This window comes from Scaptodrosophila lebanonensis, unplaced genomic scaffold (genome assembly GCF_003285725.1).
Source record: "Scaptodrosophila lebanonensis strain 11010-0011.00,11010-0021.00 unplaced genomic scaffold, SlebRS2 tig00000138-arrow-arrow-pilon, whole genome shotgun sequence".
NCBI lineage: Eukaryota > Metazoa > Arthropoda > Insecta > Diptera > Drosophilidae > Scaptodrosophila > Scaptodrosophila lebanonensis.
This window is the reverse complement of record NW_022060587.1, coordinates 141,121-161,665: the sequence shown is the minus strand read 5'-3', so window position 1 is coordinate 161,665 and position 20,545 is coordinate 141,121. Positions and strand designations below refer to the sequence as shown.

At 37.9% G+C, this 20,545-nt stretch overlaps 1 protein-coding gene across 1 annotated transcript; it reads right to left on the bottom strand.

The window, feature by feature from the left end:
- Positions 1-20,455, bottom strand: LOC115629253 (dopamine D2-like receptor). The gene is made up of 9 exons (XM_030525669.1): positions 19,581-20,455; positions 18,709-18,899; positions 12,364-12,473; positions 12,022-12,274; positions 9,293-9,591; positions 4,538-4,774; positions 4,342-4,476; positions 4,139-4,239; positions 1-609 (listed from the first exon to the last, which is right to left on the bottom strand). Exons 1-9 carry the CDS (start codon positions 20,452-20,454, stop codon positions 398-400), a joined length of 2,412 nt encoding a protein of 803 aa, XP_030381529.1. The 5' UTR covers position 20,455; the 3' UTR covers positions 1-397.
- Positions 20,456-20,545: the final 90 nt, after the last annotated feature.

The window sequence follows — 20,545 nt, the reverse complement described above, 5'->3', positions numbered from 1 at the left end:
CCAACAAACAAAACAAGACAGAATGCTACAATCAGGTTAACCCGACTGCGAAATACCCTGTAGCCACCAAAACAACAATAACAAAACAAAATCGTTGATCCGTGGTATACGCCTGGAGTAAAGAAGCAAAAGGGAGGACATGAATGTAATGTGCTGCTGCAGCTTGGGGCGTCGAATGGACGTTTTTACCGTTCGGGTGCAATGTATAAAAGGCACAAAAAGTTGCATAAAAAGAATCCCTCGTGTATTTCAGGTATTACTCGCACTCTATTGAAAAAAACATACACACATATAACATTATCAATTTGCTTGAGTATCTTACTGAACATTATTAGTCTATTTTATTTATACACTTTTTAGTTGCTGTTTTTGCTGCTGCGGATGTTGTTGTCCTTAATCATACCATATGCATGATCTTCTTGAATGCCTTCCGAAATTCTGGGTTAAATATTGTGTATATAACGGGATTAACAAAACTATTGATGTAGCCCAGCCAAGTGGTCAGCATAAAAGCGGTTAGACCCGGTCGACAGTCTTTATTGAACTTTGCGCACATAGCGTCCATAATGTTGCAAGTAAAGAACGGCAGCCAGCAGAAGAGAAAGACACCTGTGTTGTTGAAGAAAAGCAAGTGAAATGGAGAAAATAGTTATAATTTAATAATTAACAGTTTATTAATTACATTAAAGCTATATATTATTAACTATTGTTACTTTTAAAATTATATATCATCAACTATTGATACTATTTTCTATAGTTATTGGTAAGCCAAATAAAATGTCCCCAAGCCATATAAAATTTCATTTACTTATTCAACAAATGAAATCTAGTATTTAGTAACGAAGCTAGCTACCAGGACCTTCGACTCGATGTTAAATTCTTTCATCTTTAATTTACAAGAATACATTATAATTTATGCTTCTTTTATAAAATTGTTTATTTTAGCTATTTAGATAGTTGAGGGAGTTTCTAAGAGCGAAACTGAGAGCCGAAAAGTTTGACCCTTGGGCTTTCCAATTGACGTAGATCCGATCGGAGATATCTCCGCCACAAAAATGTACTAGGCGGATATATGTCCTCGGAGATATGTCGCTATGCCGTCGGTACTCAATTCTTCCCCACAGGACGGGCAGGGAAGGCGGTTAATTCCATTGAGGATGTGTTCGTAATATTTTAGAATTGGGGAGAGTTATTGCGGAGTCCTGTGTATAAGCAGAGCCCATTCTTATAGCTTTTTTTTATTTGTACTCTAATGTAATACCGTGTATCCAATTATTAAGGTGAATTAATTAAATTAATTAAATTAGAGTACCTAGAACAAAAGACCCAATAAAAAATGTATGTGTTTATAAACATACGTAGTATACAACCAAACAACTCCATATTATTATGAATGTACATATGTGGCGATGTCTGTCTGAAGGAAGATCTCATAGATCTCATGAATCTCACAGGTTCTTTCGATTCATTCCTACCTCATTGATGCACACGTTTTCAGTCTATCGTATTGTAACTATCTATGTAATCCAAAAAGTATATTACCATATTCTACGCAAACTGTAGGAAATACTGTATCCATACTATAGAAACAAATAATGTCTTATGAATAAAGTACACCTAGCCTCGCTTAACAATGCCTCTTTTAATACGAACTCGGTCTAACACGATTAAAAATTTGCTACCTTTTTTCTTTTAACACGGTGAAAACCTCGTTCTTACACGATAGAAGTGGAAAACAAGTAAAAAAGCTAAAGTCGGGTGTCCCGACTTTGAAATACTCTGTACATATGTTTACAATAATTATAGAAAATAAAAAAAAATTAAGAAAATAAAAAAAAAAATTTGATCGATTTTACCTCTCTCAGTATTCGAACTCACGTAAAGGGTTTATAATTGCACATTTACATAGCAATTGCGTCTGTGTGAGTGTATGTATGCCTATGCGCATCTATTCGTGTCTGTGTAAGCATTTTCGCAGTCAACCAAACAGCAACATCAACAACAGCCGCGGGCAGCGCTTGAGCAGCGCTGCAGCAGCAAATATATTTATGGCTATAACTTCTTGGTAAATCGGTCTATCATAGTGAAACTTGCCATACGGACACATAATTACCAACTGGGGGTATTTGCAAAATTTTAGTTCGAAATTCCAAGAATTACGGGAGTTACGATTTGTGGGGTAGAGGGGGGAGGGAGGGAAATTCCAAAATATACATTTTCTGCGTATTCATATAAGGCATCTGGGACTAAAATTTGGTGTTCCTAGGTCTTATAGTCTCCGAGATATAGGCGATTATACGAATGGAAAATCGGGAAAACCCCCATAGGGGGGAAGTGGGGGGAAAATCAAAAAAATAAAACAAACTCGTATAGAATACACACATAACGCATCTTTGTGCAAAATTTGGTGTCTCTAGCTCTTATAGTCTCTGAGATCCAGGTGTTCATACGGACGGACAGACGGACAGACTGACAGACGGACAGACGGACAGACAGACAGACAGGGCTAGATCGACTCGTCTCGTCATGCTGATCAAGAATATATATACTGTGTGGGGTCTACCACGCCTCCTTCTGCCTGTTACATTTTTCAGCTCCCGCAAACCTAATATACTTCTGTACATTTCATGTACAGAGTATAAATATATATATTTATTTTTTAATGTTATCCTTTGGCTACAGGGCTTACAAGTATACCATAAAGAATGATGAAATCGATGTTAACAGTCAATTTAATGAAATGAATTAGCAAATAAAAAAGTATAAAAGGTCAACTACAAAAGTGGAACTAGGGGAGATGAGAGGGAGAGCTCCCTTTCGGTTTAGCAATGCAAATTATGGATGGATATTAGCGTCGCCTATCGGAATCGACTATTCCAAGTGTTTTATAATATTCTTTTTTTTTAGAATTTCGTATTTATAAAGGATTCCCTTAAAGACTAGCCAGCTCGAAAACATTGCACAACCAAAGAAGATTTGACTAACGGTAAGCTGACATTTCGGTGCCATTCTCCACCTGGTCTTCCAGATGTTCTTCTCTATTAATAAAGCTGTGCTCTAATACATTTATTTGCATTCAGACAACAGAATTTAAAACTGGGGGCTGCAAAAAACACCAACGGTTGTATTAAGATAATAGTAACAATTTATTTGTTTTGTAACGTTGTGATAAAAGATTTTGGGTCATCAAATTCATAAATGGAAGTGTTTGGTCAATTTTCTTGAATTCTACGCTAATCCTATTTTTATACCAAACAGATCAGAAAACTATTATAATGTGACTAGCAGGTATTGCCCGTCTTAACCCGGCTCAATATAATGTTTCCAATTGTATTTATTTTGTGTGTGCATAACCTATCCATATGTTTTCACCTTATAAGTTACCAGTAGGAAGGCATTTAAGGTATTTAAGTGAACATTTTCTGTTCTTGACAAAAAATTGTTCAGTAGTCCGTTACATTTTTGTTCTTGCCAAACTATTTCGTTAAACGAACATGACCACTATAACTAATATTGTTTAAAGCTCGTTTTCCCCCCTTTGGAGCTAGAATTTTCCAAAAGCCTTTCTTAATGCACATTTACACTATGATAGGATACTTGAGCGCAATTTTCAGCATCCTAGCTTTTACCGTGTGGGCTGTGGGCTGTTGACGCGGTTTGCTTTTGTGCCCCAACATTTTTTTTTACAGGAAAACTCCCATATTTTAGGCCCCAAAAAAAATGTCAAAAAACCAAGTATACTGTTTTTCTTGGAATTGTTCTGAGAGTATACAAACTAAGTTTGAAGTTAATCAGATGAAAACTGTAGATTTTTCATACAAACGTTGGAGCTCGTTTTCCCCCCTTTGCGGTTTCCAAAATCCCTTCTTAGTGGGCACCTAGACTATAAAAGGATACTTGAGGCCAAATTTCAGCTTCCTAGCCTTTACCGTTTGGGCTGTGCGTTGATCACCAATCAGTCAGTCAGTCAGTCAGGACAAACTGTTTTATATATATAGATACAAGTAGTATTGCTAAGAACCACTGCAAAGATTTGTTAGTTGGAGCTAAATTTTGCAATTAATAAATAATTAGAATGTTGCAATTATGTTAGAACCTATTAAATAAGACAATTAAATGAAATAATTAAATAGCTTACCCAGGACGATCGCTAGTGTTTTCGTGGCCTTGCGCTCCTTTTTTGCCGATGATTTTTCTCGTTTCTTTTTGGAAGCCTTGTGCACCTTGTATATTGTAAATCTACGCCGATGAATAATAGGGATTTTTCGTATGTAGTGGAGCCAGATTGAAAGGTATACGCAAAATATAACGAAGGTCTGCGTGATGACATTCGTTTCTTACCTTGATGCCTGTGAGTTTTTTTTATCTTTGCGCGACGACGTTTTCGATGTTGTTGATAGCGTGGAGTCGTTGCGTGCCAAAGTCATGGCTTCCTGTGCTCCGTATCGTCCGAAGGGAAACGGTTTCATGGAAACACTGTCAAATAGAAAGGTGTAGCATAAGCTATAGAAACGGAACGTGCGAGAACGCAACTCACCTCAGAGCCGGCTCGCCGATCTTCGGTGAATCCTCCGCTGTGTTGCGTCGATTGCTGACGCTTGAGCGCTGCAACGTGCCACTGCTTGGCACCGGACTATCTGGTGGCGTGCTGCTGCATAAAGCGGCGCCTGCAAGGACATCGTCAACGTTTGATGGAGCATAACCAGAATCATGATTACCATTTGGGTCGGCCACAACAAGCTGCGGATGTGTAGTGATCTGTGCCACAACGCTGCTGCCCACACATACATATGTAAGTGCAGACGCGTTCGTACAGCAATTACAAATCATTTCATTAGTCACAACGAGAAATCAATTAAGCAAACAGACAAGTGCGTGAGCGTGAGCGTGGGAGCAGCAGCGTGAGTGGAGGGGTGAAATTGTGTTCCGAAAGAAAAGAGAGAAAAAGTGTGTAGTGGTTAAAAACGCGTTAACTGATTGTTCAATTTTTCAATTTTAATCATGTACGAGTATGTCCACGTATGTATATACATACATATATTGCATTATTGTTTTTATTGGCTCATTAAAGTGCGTCCTGCTAATTTACTGCCATAACAAATGTGCAGTCCACATTTAAATTATTCTCAACGATGCTACAAATACATTATTTACATGCATATATACATACATTTGTATGTATGTATGCATTTACATATTTATCTATCAACAAAGCCTTTTGCGGAAAAAAACAAACAATCGGGCACGTTCACATAGTGGCGGAAAATATGCACGAAATATGCTTAGCAGAGAACTGCATGAGTGCCTATTTTTGTGACTCTAAGTATACTTACTGAAAAAGCGGTTGCGGTGTGATCGCCACCGCATACTATTTTGTCAATTCAGTGACCTACTCAAAAGGCATTTTTGTATTGCTATGACTGGATCACTTTCGTACTCGATCATGGGTGTATGCGGTTTCTGCTTTACTTTTTCATCGCACATTCTTGTTGTCGTTTTCTGCAATCGTACTTATACTCATACGCGCACAATACAAATATTGCGTGCGCAAGAAACGATGAGAGAAGAGTTGACAAAATCAATGTGATGATTAGCAAAGCAAAGACCGGGTACTGCAAACACCGCATATGAAAATCGAAGCGAAGCAAAGACCAAGTACTGAAAACAACGCATGTGCATAACGGCGTTTTTTTATGTATGCTCATAATGCACTGTAAATTATTTTTTTCTGCATTCTGCTTCATATGGAAGGGTATAGTTAATTGCTGCATAAGCCTCATTAGTGTTGAATCGATCATAGAGGAACGTATTCATAAGAGCAAAAAAATGAATTAAATAAATCCTTTTAATTTTGTACACATCTTTTTTTTACCTTGCCTTATTTATGTTTGTATTCTTAGCGATATAGCCAAAACAAAATCGTAGCGGAATATGTACAGTGTACACACAAAAGAACATACATACATGTTCTACTACATACATATGTACATACGTGTAAACACATGTGCACTGAATATCCAAGGTCAACATCGCAAATCATACTTTCATAAGTACAAGTATTGCAGGCACCGCATCTGAATTGATCGTGCAGAGCGAACACTCAAAAAGACAGAGTAAAAAAATTGCCGAGTGCGAGAAAACCCAATACTCAATTGATCGCAAACATTTGGTGGTGGTTTTTACTCTCACAAGTTTCTTTGCAATCACCAACCGCATAAGTACAAAAATGAGTGAAGAGGATAGCGAAAAGTCTTGTTGTGATTGCATTGATCTAAGTATAAGAAGGCCATGAGTATAACCAACACCGCATCATTTTTTATGCGGTGTTTTGTGTGATCGTGAGTAAAATATTCTAAGTAGGTATGCGGTGTACTTATTGTTGCGGTGCACCGCTGCAGTTCTCTGATGCTTAGCTTACAAAATGTAACTAGTCTCTAATGTTAATTAGTATTTCTTTTATTCATGTACGACTAGTATGATTAGGTATGATTCCAAGATATACGAGTATTAGATTGTAACGATGCACGCCGCTTCGACGACTGCCCGCTGACTTCTATAACGGTTTTTTTCTCTTCTTCTTTGTTAACCACTAATCGCTGCTTCGAACTAAGACTTTTATCCATGTGCGGTTGAAATCTAATGACTATCGAGTACTGACGATATCGTTGCTAGTGGGTGTTCCTCCAATCTAGATGCCCCTTTATTAGCTAATATTGGTTTTTATTTTAAATACATTTGAGTTTACAGCAGTGGAAGCTTTTAAAACAAGAATAGAAGGCTAGAGTTTTAAAAATAAATTCATTAAATAAAGGTAATGAAATAATAAATATATAACACGTGTGTGTATTTTGTGGGTAAAAGAGTGATATCACAATGTGGTTTAATCCAGTTTAAATCTTTTAAAACAATTTAATACTAGAGTTTTAAAAATTAAATTATTAAGAAAAATTAATAAAATAATAAATATATAACACGTACGCACAGTTTCAATAGAATATTTATGATTTACATTAATATTGTGTACATATATGTTGTTCTGTGCGTGACAGCCAAAGCAGATACAAAAAAAAAAAAAAAAATGGCTGCTGGCAGAGATTACGCTTATGACTATAACTTCTTTTACATTTGACCAATCATTATAAAACTTAACATGAGGGCATATAAGACGCGGACATAGGAGAATCTGTATACTATGTATACTTTCTGAGATCTGACTTTGCTTGCCCGACCGCGCAGTCTGCCAATATAATACAATATTTATCAGTTAATCTTGCTGCTGCGTACGATCATTTCCAATCCTCCTGTGATTGGGGAATGATTTGTTAAAATCGACAATTAGGCTGCGAAATGACACTATACGCGTATGCTAAATTATTAGGCATAACTCAGTCTTCCTCACACTTGCAGCTAAAGTGCTCTGAGCATTCATTAAAAAGGCTTTTAACTGAATGAAATAAGAGTAGGAATGCTGTTTTAGTGTGTTGTAAAAACGCTTTAGTGATGCCAAGAACACCCCAAAAGTGCTCTAAAAACGGCGGTAACACTTGAAGGTATTCAAATACTCCAAAAGATGCGAGACCAAAATTTGCAAGTTAAAATGCCACTCGAGTATTTTGGCTCCCACTGGTTGCAACATAGTGAAGTGCCGAAAAGAATTACGTGTCCCTAAATCGCCTGTTTAGCGCAAGTATATTATAGAATCAGGCCTGTTTTCCCTTTTCTTGAATGCAATCACAAGCATTCCATATCCGTCTGTCTGACTATCATCATGCACGTCGGAATTTTGACCCATAGCGAGCTGTAACATATAAGCAAATCTTAATCTAATATATTTATTTAATTAATTGGTATTAATTATTTAAAGTGCGGCAACTCTATTAGGATGCGACTGAAGCTTGGACTGATACTTTGCTTTCACCTTGGCGATTTCGTCTTTAACAGATCTTACATTTATGTAAGTCTTTACGGATATTTTCATTCCGTATGTACCATGGCGCCCCAGCGATAGTTCTCAGTATCTGCGATTGAGCTCTTTGGGTTATTTCCAAGTTACTTCTGCAAGCGTTTCCCCATAACATGATAACTGCATGGTACAAGGGTACTTTGTTCTCCAGTTTTAATGGGGCAACGTAGATTACTAGCTTTTAATTATAGTTGATTTATCTTCGCTTCGATGTGCTTACGCCAAGTTAGCCGGCTATCCAAATGGACACCCAGGTATGTTATCTCGGTTTGTTTGTTGATGTTGTTCAGACACAATGGAGGGCAAGTTTGTCTGTTTGGGGTAAAGGGGACATGCACTTCTGCTCGTTTACATGTATGCGGCAGTCTGCTAGCCATTTCTCCAAGGCCACGAGATGTAATGATAAAAGTTCTGCTGCTCTTGTTGGGCACTTGGAGCGAAATAGGACATACAAGTAAGCTGTATCGTCAGCAAATGTCGAAATTGTTGTAAGACTATTTGTCGGTGCATATATACATATGTACATATATATATATCTGCTGTGTATATGATGTACACGTACAGTGTCGGTCCAAGCACGCTCCCCTGTTACTTGAAAATACATGTTTCTGTTCGAAAGTTCTCTAGGAACACAAAGGGCTGGAGTATTGTTTAGTACAGGATACTGCGCGTTCGGGGTTCCTGGGCTTTGCAGTTAATAGATATCAACCAGCCCTAGCACAGTGCTTCGAATTTTATCCAGGTTACTGCTTACTCATAGTGTTTAGTTCATTCTAAATAAACGTATAGCCATAGTCGCTGCCCATGTTGTTGTTGTTGGGCTTCCTGCAATGACTGAACTCTGTACTGAACGAAAATGAGAAGACGACAACAATCTCCGAAGTATAAAAGCCAACTGTAAGTTCTTCAATGTCTGGGAAAGTACAAGCTTATGTTTAACTTTTTTCGATGCACCCTCCAATTAAATGTTAATGAGGTTTTAATCGGAAATGTAATCTCTGCACATGCTCTGCCAGCAGCTTTTAAAATATAATGCACAGTCCTTCCAACCAGCTATATAGTACATGGTATTAGACATTGAAGAGAGAGAGAGTTTGGCGCACGCGACGCTAGCATTCGCCTCGACTTAAGTTTAGTGCCACCATAAAAAATAGGTTTGTGTATTTATGCTGCCAAATTTGGCCGATACCAAATAAAATAGAATTGATATTCCTAAGTGCTAAATTTATGAAATACTTATTTGTATCGGGTATTAATTTTGTCGTCATTAATCACATTAATGGTACATTGACACTGCATGCCAGCCGCATGGGCTTTTAATTTACTTACTTGCCTGTCTCCTCGACAACCGTGGCTAGCATAAATTCAGTGGATTTATCGTTCACTATAACGTGGCAGTCGTCGATATCGGGCGTTATTGCATTCTCATCATCCTCCTCGTTTGAGCCGCTCGCAGTGTTTGTGGCTGCTTCATCGGGCATGATGCGGCTGCCATGCCGACTGCTATCCAACGCAGTCTCCGCCAGGCGCCTCGTCTGTGTAATGTTCTCGATGACGCTGCCGCCTGTAAGCTCCGATAAATGAGGCTTGCGGGCAGCTCGTTGCTTACGCGCACGGCTGCGCAGCGCCTGAAAAGAAGGCCCAAGAAAGATAGTACAGCAACCCTGTTATATTTGTCGCTACGAGTATACTCGTATAGTATACCCAGACTTCAATTTGTTTATCCTTTCACAAAATACCCAAAGGGTAAAAGTGAAGGACTCATTCATTGATATGCATGTGTGCTTGTGTATGGGCATGGCCGTAGTGAGGGAGAAGGGAGGGGGTGGCAAAGAGGGCAGCTGAAGGATATGAACGGAACAAAAATGTTGATGATAAATTTGAATTTGTGCCGCATTGTATGAAAATCGCTCAACAAAAGACACATTCATTTTATGGCGCTTAATTGATGAGCTATGTTGCTGTGAAGATATAATGTTGAGAATATACATATACATAAATATATATGTACATATATGTATACATGTATATGGGCGTGAAAACAAATTTTTATTGTGTCCCACTACACTATAATTGGTTATAATTATTTATAAAGGGCTTAACTAGCCCTACAATTGGTGCCAAGCCAATTGGTTGATTTTGGGCAACTTTTCGTTTCCAAGATAATTGCAAAAAAACAAGACATTCCCACAGGGCAGACTCAGAAGTTCTTGTCAAATGCCGATTTCGGCGAAACCCGTGTCAATATATCAATGTGACTAGTTCAAGAAGGTTAAAAATGGTTTTGAATTTACCCAAAAATGATTTATATATTTTTTGCAATTTAATTTTAAGCGCATTAGCACAGAACGAGTCACACGCAACATTTTTCAATCACTATGTATGTATATATTTATACCCTGTACCCGTAGGGTAAGGGTAAAGGGTATATTAGGTTTGTGCAAAGTATGTAACATGCAGAAGGAAGCATCTCCGACCCCATAAAGTATATATATTCTGAATCAGCATGACAAGAGAAATCGATCTAGACATGTCCGTCCGTCTGTCCGTCTGGATGAACGCAAGAATCTCAGAAACTATAAAAGCTAGAATAACCAAAGTTGGCATCCAGATTCTCCTAGGTCCGAGAAAGGACGAGTTTATTTTTTTTTTTTATTTACCTGGGTACAGGGTATTACACTGTCGGGCTTGCTCGACTGTAGCGTTCTCTCTTCTTATTGCTTAAAGTAGAGGCATATGTATAGTCATATACTCGTAGATAGGTACGCCTTTATTCCCAATAGGAAACAAAGATTTGAACTTGCTTTAAGGATATCATTGCGAAACTAGTAAGTAAATCTAGATTCGTACGTGCAAAGAAGCACGTTCAGACGCCCTTTGATTTTGTATTAGAGATTGCGCAATTCTGTTAATAACCTTTGCAACCCAGCGGACTAGAGCAGGACTGCGACGAACTAATGCCGCTACAGATTTTGCTTGCGCATATACATACTTATATACGTATGTACGTGCACGAGTATGTACGTACTATATTCGTTTTAATTGGACAGCGAAAAATTGCAATGCCATGTGCTTCTTCTTACTTGGTTTTCGACGTGCTTTGCTCTTTCTATGTCTTTCTTCCTGCAACTTATTTGCCTTATTTAGAATGAACAAGAGAGAACGCTACAGTCGAGCAAGCCCGACAGTGTAATACCCTGTACCCAGGTAAACTTCCGTCGCTGAGTTATATGCGCCCATAGCAGCAGCAAAAAGAGGAAGAAGAGGAGCGAACTTGTTGCTGCAGTTTGTGGGGGTTGTACAGGCGAGAATTTGTTTCGCTAATAACTTTTCTTAGAATTGACCAAATTGAATAAAATTTTAAAGAACAGTAGAAAATTATATATAAATTATGTGTGCAAAGTTTGGTTTAGGTAGCATTTGAAATGTGGACGCTATTGACGAAATTCTGTAGCGGGGGAAGGGGGGGAAAATTCCAAAAAATAAAATAAACTCGTCCTTTCTCGGACCTAGGAGAATCTGGATGCCAACTTTGGTTATTCTAGCTTTTATAGTTTCTGAGATCCTCGCGTTCATCCAGACGGACAGACGGACAGACGGACGGACGGACGGACATGTCTAGATCGATTTCTCTCGTCATGCTGATTCAGAATATATATATTTTATGGGGTCGGAGATGCTTCCTTCTGCATGTTACATACTTTGCACAAACCTAATATACCCTTTTTACCCTACGGGTACAGGGTATAAAAAGTGCTGGTTGACCTGTCGGGAACGAGTCGGTCGGTGGTCTGAAAATCGATCCAAAGTGACACCCAACGCCCCCAGGAAAAAGAGAAGAAACAAGTTATAATGGTCCTCTTTTTTACGAGCATAACGCAACTTTACTGTAATAGTATATAAGTAGAATTTCTGCGGTTGCTACCTCGGCCTATTTATGTAAGCAAATAGTAGCTTAATGGGAATTTTTTATCAGCAGAAGCACAGGGCCATTGTGATTTGCGGAATTAGTTATGCTTGTAGCTGATTCTGCTTCTGCCCATGGGCAGTTCACTTACCTTGAATATATTCCAATAGAGAAAAACCATTATGATGCACGGTATATAGAAACTACTTAGCGATGAATATAAAATGAAATCGGCATTGTAGAAGGCGCACACATCCGGCTCGCGATTAGGCGTGTTATTCAGGCCAAGTACTATGGGCGAGCCAATGGCGGACGATATTGCCCAGACCAGCAGAATTGTAAGGCATACGCGGCGACTGTTTTTGTGTTTGGCATACTTTATTGGCTGCGTCACAGCGATGTATCTGCAAGATGAAGGACAACGGGCATACTCGTATGAAACAATGCAATGCAGACAATGGAATGGAGACAAATTAGCGGACGAGCTACGCACCTGTCTATTGATATTGCAACTAAATTAAATATCGATGAAGTAGAGCATATCACATCCATGGCTATATAGAAATCACAAACAACATTAGGTAATGCCCATGCGCCATTTACCTGTAATAAAAGAAAAAACTTCGTTAGCATATTCTTTATTCATGATCCTTATTTTGATTGTCTAGAAAATTAAGAGTACAGGAGACGATACCTTTCAAGTCTTAGGCAACAACATGTAAGAAAAGATTTCAAATTACACTTGTAGGCTAATACTTTAGTCTAAGTACCTGTTTATTTAATTACCTTTTTTTTGTTTATTCATTATAACTTATATTGCTTTTATTTCATTTGTCACATGAAAGTTTCCTATTGTGCTACAAACATTTTCGAAGGCAATCAATGTGGCTAAACCCGATCCATTCTGACTACGATTCCTCGCTCTACTTCTAAGGTCTCACTTAATTCATCACATGCCCGTAATCAATTTGTCTGCCATTAAATCAACCATTAAATAAAATGTAAACTACATTAATCCCATCGCTATTGACTAGCACGGTAATGCGCATTAAACCGCACACGCCTCATCACCCTCCTGGCCAATGGTAAATATTGAATAGCTTATATACAGCGCAATGCTCTACTTAAAATAACAGCATCCAATTAAATCGTGATAGTTTTAAATCTACTGTATATATAGTAAGTCTATATGGTGCGCAAATATGCGTGAATAATTTCCGTGGCGCAATCTACCACCACAACAACATCGCATTGGCCCAAACAAAATCAATGTCATTATGTTAATACCCTTTGCTAATTTGTGATGCCGGCAAGCAAGGAAAACATTATAGTGGCTCGAATAAGTATGGTGACACGTTCACTACATAGATAATATGACTATATAGATTTATATATATATATATATATATATATATATATATATATATATATATATATATATATATATATATATATATATATATATATATATATATATATATATATATATATATATATATATAGATTTATATATACAAGTAGATTTATATAATCGTTTAAAGTTATTAGCCAAGCTAATTTTCATGGGTTGGCATACGTATTTTATTAATGCATATTAACAAAAAAAAAAAAAAAAAAAAAAAAAAAAAAAAAAACAAGAAAGGAATGCTAAAGTCGAGCAGGCTCAACTCTTAAAAACCCTGTACCACCCCACCAAAAAAAAATTTATACAAAATTTAATTAATTAATTAAATTAAATATAAAATATCCATTCATGCATACATACAGTTACATTTACATCAGAATCGTGTCTACTTGAGTTGGTGTACTTGTACATATGTGTGCATTGGACCTGGTAAGTCCTATTTCTATTTATTATTAACTTATCCTAGCGTTACAAGTAAGAGATTACTTTTAAGTTATTACGCAGTAGAATCTGTATACCAAGTTTGGTTATTCTATACTTATCTTATACTTTCTGAGAGCCTTGCGTTCACACAGACAGACAGACGGACATGGCTATATCGACTCGGCTTGTCATGCTGATCAAGAATATATATACTTTGTGGGGTCTGCCACGCCTCCTTCTGTGTGTTCCATGTACACTCACACAAAACTAATATACCCTTGTACCCTTTGGATACAGGGTATAAAAAACAATGCCTTATACTAAACTTTAGAATAATATAGCTTAATAATAAAACATAAGAGATTGATTTTAGATTATTAAAATGTATACCCTTCTTTGGCTTCAATAACTTTTTGAAGACGTCTTGGAACTGAGTCCGCTAAACAATTAAGGACCTCTCGTTCCAAAGAGAAGTTTCCTCGGAAATAGCTTCCTCTTAAAGAACCATTTGGCCCCATCGGCATATACTTGTAATCAAATTAAAAGCCATTTTTCTGGTAAACATTTTCTTGTTTGTGGTGGTCCTACTTCTTGAAAAAGAAAGTGTTTTGCGAATGTAAACAACTGCTGGTCATAATTTCTACCAATACCCATTCAATGTTCCCTTCTTAAGCTCTTTTAGAGATAATAAAAACAATTGAAGGCAATAGGAAATTCTTTCCAGTACTGATTACATCGATGGAGATAGTTTCAGTTGCATCCGAAATCTTAATCGCCTAAAATACTCGTAATATTATGTTTTAAAAGTGCCAACTTTTATTTTAACATTCAGATTTAGCTAGTATTTATTGCATGAACTTTAATTGTGTAAGAATGAGGTTTTCAGCGCGTTAAAAGAGAAAAGGTAACAAATTTTTAATGGTGTTAGACCGAGAACACAATTAAGTAACTGTGAGGAACCATGCATGCATGTACATGTTGATGAATTGAAAAGGGCAATAATAAGAGAATGGGAGCAATTGGAACCAAATTTGCTCAAAACTCTTGTTACAAGTATGAAGAATCGCATTTTTGAGACAATAACAAAAAAGGAAGCCTTATTTAATAAATTCAGGCCATTTAAATACATTAAAAATTATTATTCGTTTTAATATAGAAAATGTACGCAAGTGGTTCTATAGTAATGCAACAGCAAAATCCGTTTTTCCCCTATTTCTTAAAAATGTACACTAAATTCTTACCAAGTACCGTCATTCGTTTTAAAGCAAACGCAATTTTTTAAGTGGTTCTATAGTTTTGCAACACATCTTATGCACCAGTATGTACATACATACAAGTGTATAGTTGTATAAATCTCAGTTTTCGCTTATTGTGGATTCAGGCCTTAAATTTGTCTATGCTTCCCCGACAACGGTTTACCCACGCATAAATATACATATGTACTATATGAACATAAACATTTTTCTGCAGTTTTATTTCCCTTTCAAACGTAGTACTGGAGTACAAATTATACGTTTTTTCAGAAATTGATTTATGCATGGTTTTTGTGCACACACTTTAAAATGCCAGGAATTGTTACTATTGATGTGCTCTTGGTATTATTGCTTCTGCAGCAAACTAGCGGGTATATATGTATGTACATACAAACATAGATATATGCATATGTGGGCAAACGCGTAGGCAGGGTGTGTGTGTGTGTGTGTGTGTGTGGGGGGGGGGGGGGGGGTGGCAACGGGCCCCCCTAGAAAAAATGTTGCCATATAAAGTCATTATTATGACGCACTATTTCGCCTTAAAGTGGATCTGAGTTGGATTTGTTGAAGTTTTTTCATTGATCATATGCATAAGTTATTTTTTAAATGCATCGTGCATTATTTAATCAAAATTTTAATTTTTTGGCCCCCCCCTTGGCAAAAGCTGCCTACGCCCTTGTATGCGGGTATGCAGTTCGTAGAGCTTAGATGTGCACGCATGAAAATGTGAAGTTCATTTACAGTTAAAAGGGTTTCCTGCAGTCTCTCCTATCTCTAGTGATTCCTTATTGGCACGCGCAATGGCCCTGCTAGGGTGGGGGCGAATGGCGAGTGTCTCCCTAATTATTTGCTCCGCTGTAGTTACTGTGTTTTTGTAGTACATTGTTAATGTCTTATGTTTTCTTATGTCTTAAGTTGTCTGAGTACTCTCCCGGCTGCTTAACTGCTTGTTCAATGCACGCGTATTTTAACAATATTATTTGAGGCAACTCACACGTATGGATGGGAGAGGAACAAAGGACATCTTCCACTTGTCGAGGCGGCAGAGTAGAACCTCAAAGCGTGCCTAACATGAGCGTCAGTCAGTCTGTCGCTTAGCCGTTACAAGCTCATGAATTTTCTGATAGCAAATTTGTGACGGGGACATGAAATTCCTCATTCGCATACTTACGCATAAGTACTATATATACGAACAATGCAAATTAAGTACTCAAGTAATTGTTTTCCAATTTGTCTGTACAAGTACGAGTAGACAGAGGCGGCATCAGCGAAAACGAACTTTTGACACAATTTCTGATATCAAATTTATATAATCATAATACTTGTAAATAACACGAGCTTCTCCTTTCTCTTAATACAAGCTCAGAATCTTTGTTTTGTCTGCTCATACTAATCAGCAATATAACTTAATTTGTTGCTAATTCGAGCAAGTAAGAATGAAAAAAAAAACAGCACTTGTATGTTCATAGGCCCGTGGAGAGGCAATTTTACGACTAAAAGTTAACTCTGCCTAATCCTAACTTGACGTTAGCGACACGTTGTTAGCCAAATGATTGCTTCTACGAAATGGCACGCGACTTCCACTTGGTATGTGCAGGAAGTAAGGGAATAACACTTCGCCAGCAAATGTTGATGTTGGCGAATTGTTGCCCATGAACTTTACTGCAATCATTGTTCTTGAAGTTGGGGGTTTGTTATTGCCCTTCTGGGCCTTTCATACTTACAGGCGCATTAATCTAGTATAGCCTTTTAACATTTGAGTAAGGTACACGTATACTAAGTATAATTACAAGTTGGTTATTCTCACATTCCTAATGGCGCCAATGAAACGCACATATTGTTGAAGACCGCAATTTTCTTATGCTAAGTATGTAACAAGAAAATTAAAGGCCATTTTAATACATTCAGCTAATACTCATACAATAGTAAATAAAATAGTTAACTAGTGAAATGCTTAATAAATAAATGAAAATGAAGCTGTGAAAATTCATGCTCAACGGTGTTCTCGGTCATTCAGTTAATCAACCATATACGTGTATGTACTTGTATGTATGTTTACGACCTGCCCAAATGGGAAGACCACATGTACGTAGATTAGGCCCAGCTATAAATAGTATCAGCAGTCCTTTACGTAAAATTGAACTATGTGTCCACACATGTAACAGTAATTGTTTGTAATTGATTTGTTAAAGGGCGGTAAGAAATTGTCAACGCTAATTTACAAAAAAATTGGGGGACAAAAAAACAAGTCGAGCGGGCTCAACTCTTAAATACCCTGTATGGGAATAAAATATAAAAAAATGTTTAAAAAAATATTTTAAAAAAAATTTAATTATTTAAACAATATACAAGATAGTCGGGGCACCCGATTTTAGGTTCTCCACTTGGTTTTGTTTTTGATTTTACCGCCCCTCCTCCTGATATAGAATTTCAATACTCAATACTGCTAAGAAAAGATATTTGCAATACAATTTCACTCCAGTACTACGCCCACAAACTGCAGGAGCATAGGTGTAATTATCAGGGACTGCAATCCTTATAAGAGTTATTAAGAAAATTACAAACTAATGATTATTTTTATACTCTGTACATGAAATGTACAAGAGTATATTAGGTTTGCGGGAGCTGAAAAATGTAACAGGCAGAAGGAGGCGTGGCAGACCCCACAAAGTATATATATTATTGATCAGCGTGACAAGACGAGTCGATCTAGCCCTGTCTGTCTGTCTGTCCGTCTGTTCGTCCGTATGAACACCTGGATCTCAGAGACTATAAGAGATAGAGACACCAAATTTTCCACAAAGATGCGTTATGTGTGTATTCTATACGAGTTTGTTTTATTTTTTTGATTTTCCCCCCCCACTTCCCCCCTATGGGGGTTTTCCCGATTTTCCATTCGTATAATCGCCTATATCTCGGAGACTATAAGACCTAGGCACACCAAATTTTAGTCCAAGATGCCTTGTGTGAATACGCAGAAAATGTATATTTTGGAATTCCCCTCCCTCCCCCTTCTCCCACGCAAATGCGATTTTCTCTAACTCCCGTAATTCTTGGAATTTCGAACTAAAATTTTGCAAATACCCCCAGTTAGTAATTATGTGTCCGTATGCCAAGTTTCACTATGATAGACCGATTTACCAAGAAGTTATAGCCATAAATATATTTGCTGCTGCAGCGCTGCTCAAGCGCTGCCCGCGACTGTTGATGCTGGTGCTTTGGTTGACTACACGTATGTTTACACAGACACGAATAGATGCACATAGGCATACATACACTCACACAGACGCAATTGCTATGTAAATGTGCAATTATACACCCTTTACGTGAGTTCGAATACCGAGAGAGGTAAAATCGATCCAATTTTTTTTTCTTTTTTTATTTTTTTTTTTTATTTTCTATAATTATTGTAAACATATGTACAGAGTATTTCAAAGTCGGGACACCCGACTTTAGCTTTTTTACTTGTTTAATTTTATTCATTCCCTCAAAATTTAATGATTCATTTTGAGTTCTACTTTAAAATGTAACCAATAATCATTATTTTTGAGCAAACAAAAAAACAAACTTTTAAAATAATGTGTATTCTTTGAGTTTTTTTTTATCAAAAATAAAACTCAAGCTGTAATTTTGTCTGTTTCATAAGGATTAAGGACAACAGTTATATATAGTAGTTTAGTCAGCTTCAAGTGGTACTCGATGTTGTTTTTTAGTTTCAATGTCAAGGAAATTGGGATTGACATAGATAGGTACTTACCAAAAAATAAACAGCAAATGGCATTACAACTACGGCAACCAACAGATCGGCTATGGCTAATGATACAATAAAATAATTCGTTACTGTTTGCAGCGAGCGCTCTCGACACACAGACAGTATGACGAGTATGTTTCCGAACAGTGTTAAAATTGGGAACAGTATCAATATAAGTGCCCAATAATTGTGGTCCACTGAAAAGAGAAAGAGAGCATGAGAAAAATATAGTAAGATATAATTTTTTTTATTTATAATAATATGTAAAACAAACCATATTCAAGGATCAAAATAAAATCCCAGCATTTAAATAGATGAACTTAGATGGAGCCAAAACCATGCTCAAGAGCACATTCGTTGAATAGGCCGGGCAATCGCAGAAGAGGTGGCTCACTGTTTCCTCCTCCTCCTCGTTCCTACAGCTTCTACAGAAATCGTTATAATGAAGTCTCGCTCCTAAAAATCTATATCTTGTCATTAGTAAGACCGGTCAGTCGTAGTAGAGGTGGGTCACTGTTTCCTTCTCCTCGTCCCTACAACTTCTACAGAAATCGTTTTAAAGAAGTCTAGCTCTTAAAAATTCGATATCTTGTCATTAGTAAGACCGGTCAGTCGTAGTAGAGGTGGCTCACTGTTTCCTCCTCCTCGTTCCTACAGCTTCTATAGAAATCAATACACTGAAGTCTAGCTCCTAAAATTCGATGTCTTGCCGTTAACTAGGCCGGTCAGTCGTAGTAGAGGTGGGTCACTGTTTCATCCTCCTCCTAGTCAGGCGGCATGGGTGCCTCCTAGCCAGTGCCCGGTTATGGCTCTGATCACAGTTGAGCAATGCTTGCAAACTGCTTAATTTCTTACTTACAAAAAAAGCATTAACTTACCAACTCGAAATTCGTGACAGGATTCAGTTGTTAGGTTCGCAGTTGCATTTGTGCAATTATTGCGGTAGTTCTCCATGTACAAACTCATGTTCGTTGCTGTCGCCTGGTCCAAAATACCGCCGGCGGTTGTGCCCGAAACTAAGGTACCGTTATAGTTTGGAAAATAGTCGTTAAAGTTTTCCAGGAGTAGCATAAATGAGCTTCCTCCACCAGCGTCCGTCCCTGTGCTATCTTCTGTGTCCGTTTCGGTGCTGGCCAGCCAAGCGGGGTTTTCATCGTAAGCGAACGTAATGGTTCGATTCGTGCTTGCCGGATTCGCCGTCGCTGCCACTACGGTGTGCTGCAGCATCTCAGAGTTGCTGCCGCCGCCATTAAGACCGACTATTTCATAGTTGCTGTCGACGTTGTCCAGGGCGTTCTCCTCGGCGCTATTGATGAACGCAATGCCTTCGTCATCAGAATCTCCATTCATTTGCTTCTTTACAAAATTTCGCAGCGCATAAAAATCACCACTGGCGTCATTCTCGCTGGTCCTATTATTACTGCTGTTTATCCCACTGGTATTTCCGTTTGGCAGTGTGCTATTGAGCCCTTCACCAGAGTCCAGCGTCAGCCAACCCATGCTGGACAGTAGCGTGTCATTCGTACCGAAGCCTACAACAACATTAGTGTTGTTTATTTGTTTTTGGCTCTCTGCGGCCTTCCACGACATGTTGCTGGTGGTGTCATTGCTGTTGTCTACAGTGCCCAGCAGCCACTCGCTTATATCATCGATCAGCGCGTATCTGTCATTTTCTGCATCTGCATCAGCATCTGCGTCCGGGTCCACCACAGAATAGTCCAGCGCATTGGCTACATCGTTATACAAATTCATGAAGCTAGTAGGTGTCGGGCTGTCGACCCTCGTCGTGGTTTCCTGCGTGCGATTAACATCAGTCGCCACCGCCATCTCGTGCCACTCTGTC

What these genes read in the sequence shown, in the direction of transcription:
- LOC115629253 (XM_030525669.1), bottom strand. Translation starts at nt 20,454, where the DNA reads ATGAATTTGTATAACGATGTAGCCAATGCGCTGGACTATTCTGTGGTG. An exon ending in GTTGTCGAGGAGACAGGCAA is followed by an intron (nt 4,775 to 9,292) that starts GTAAGTAAATTA and finishes ATGTGTGGGCAG; the next exon opens with CAGCGTTGTGGCACAGATCA. An exon ending in AAAAACTCACAGGCATCAAG is followed by an intron (nt 4,240 to 4,341) that starts GTAAGAAACGAA and finishes TCATCGGCGTAG; the next exon opens with ATTTACAATATACAAGGTGC.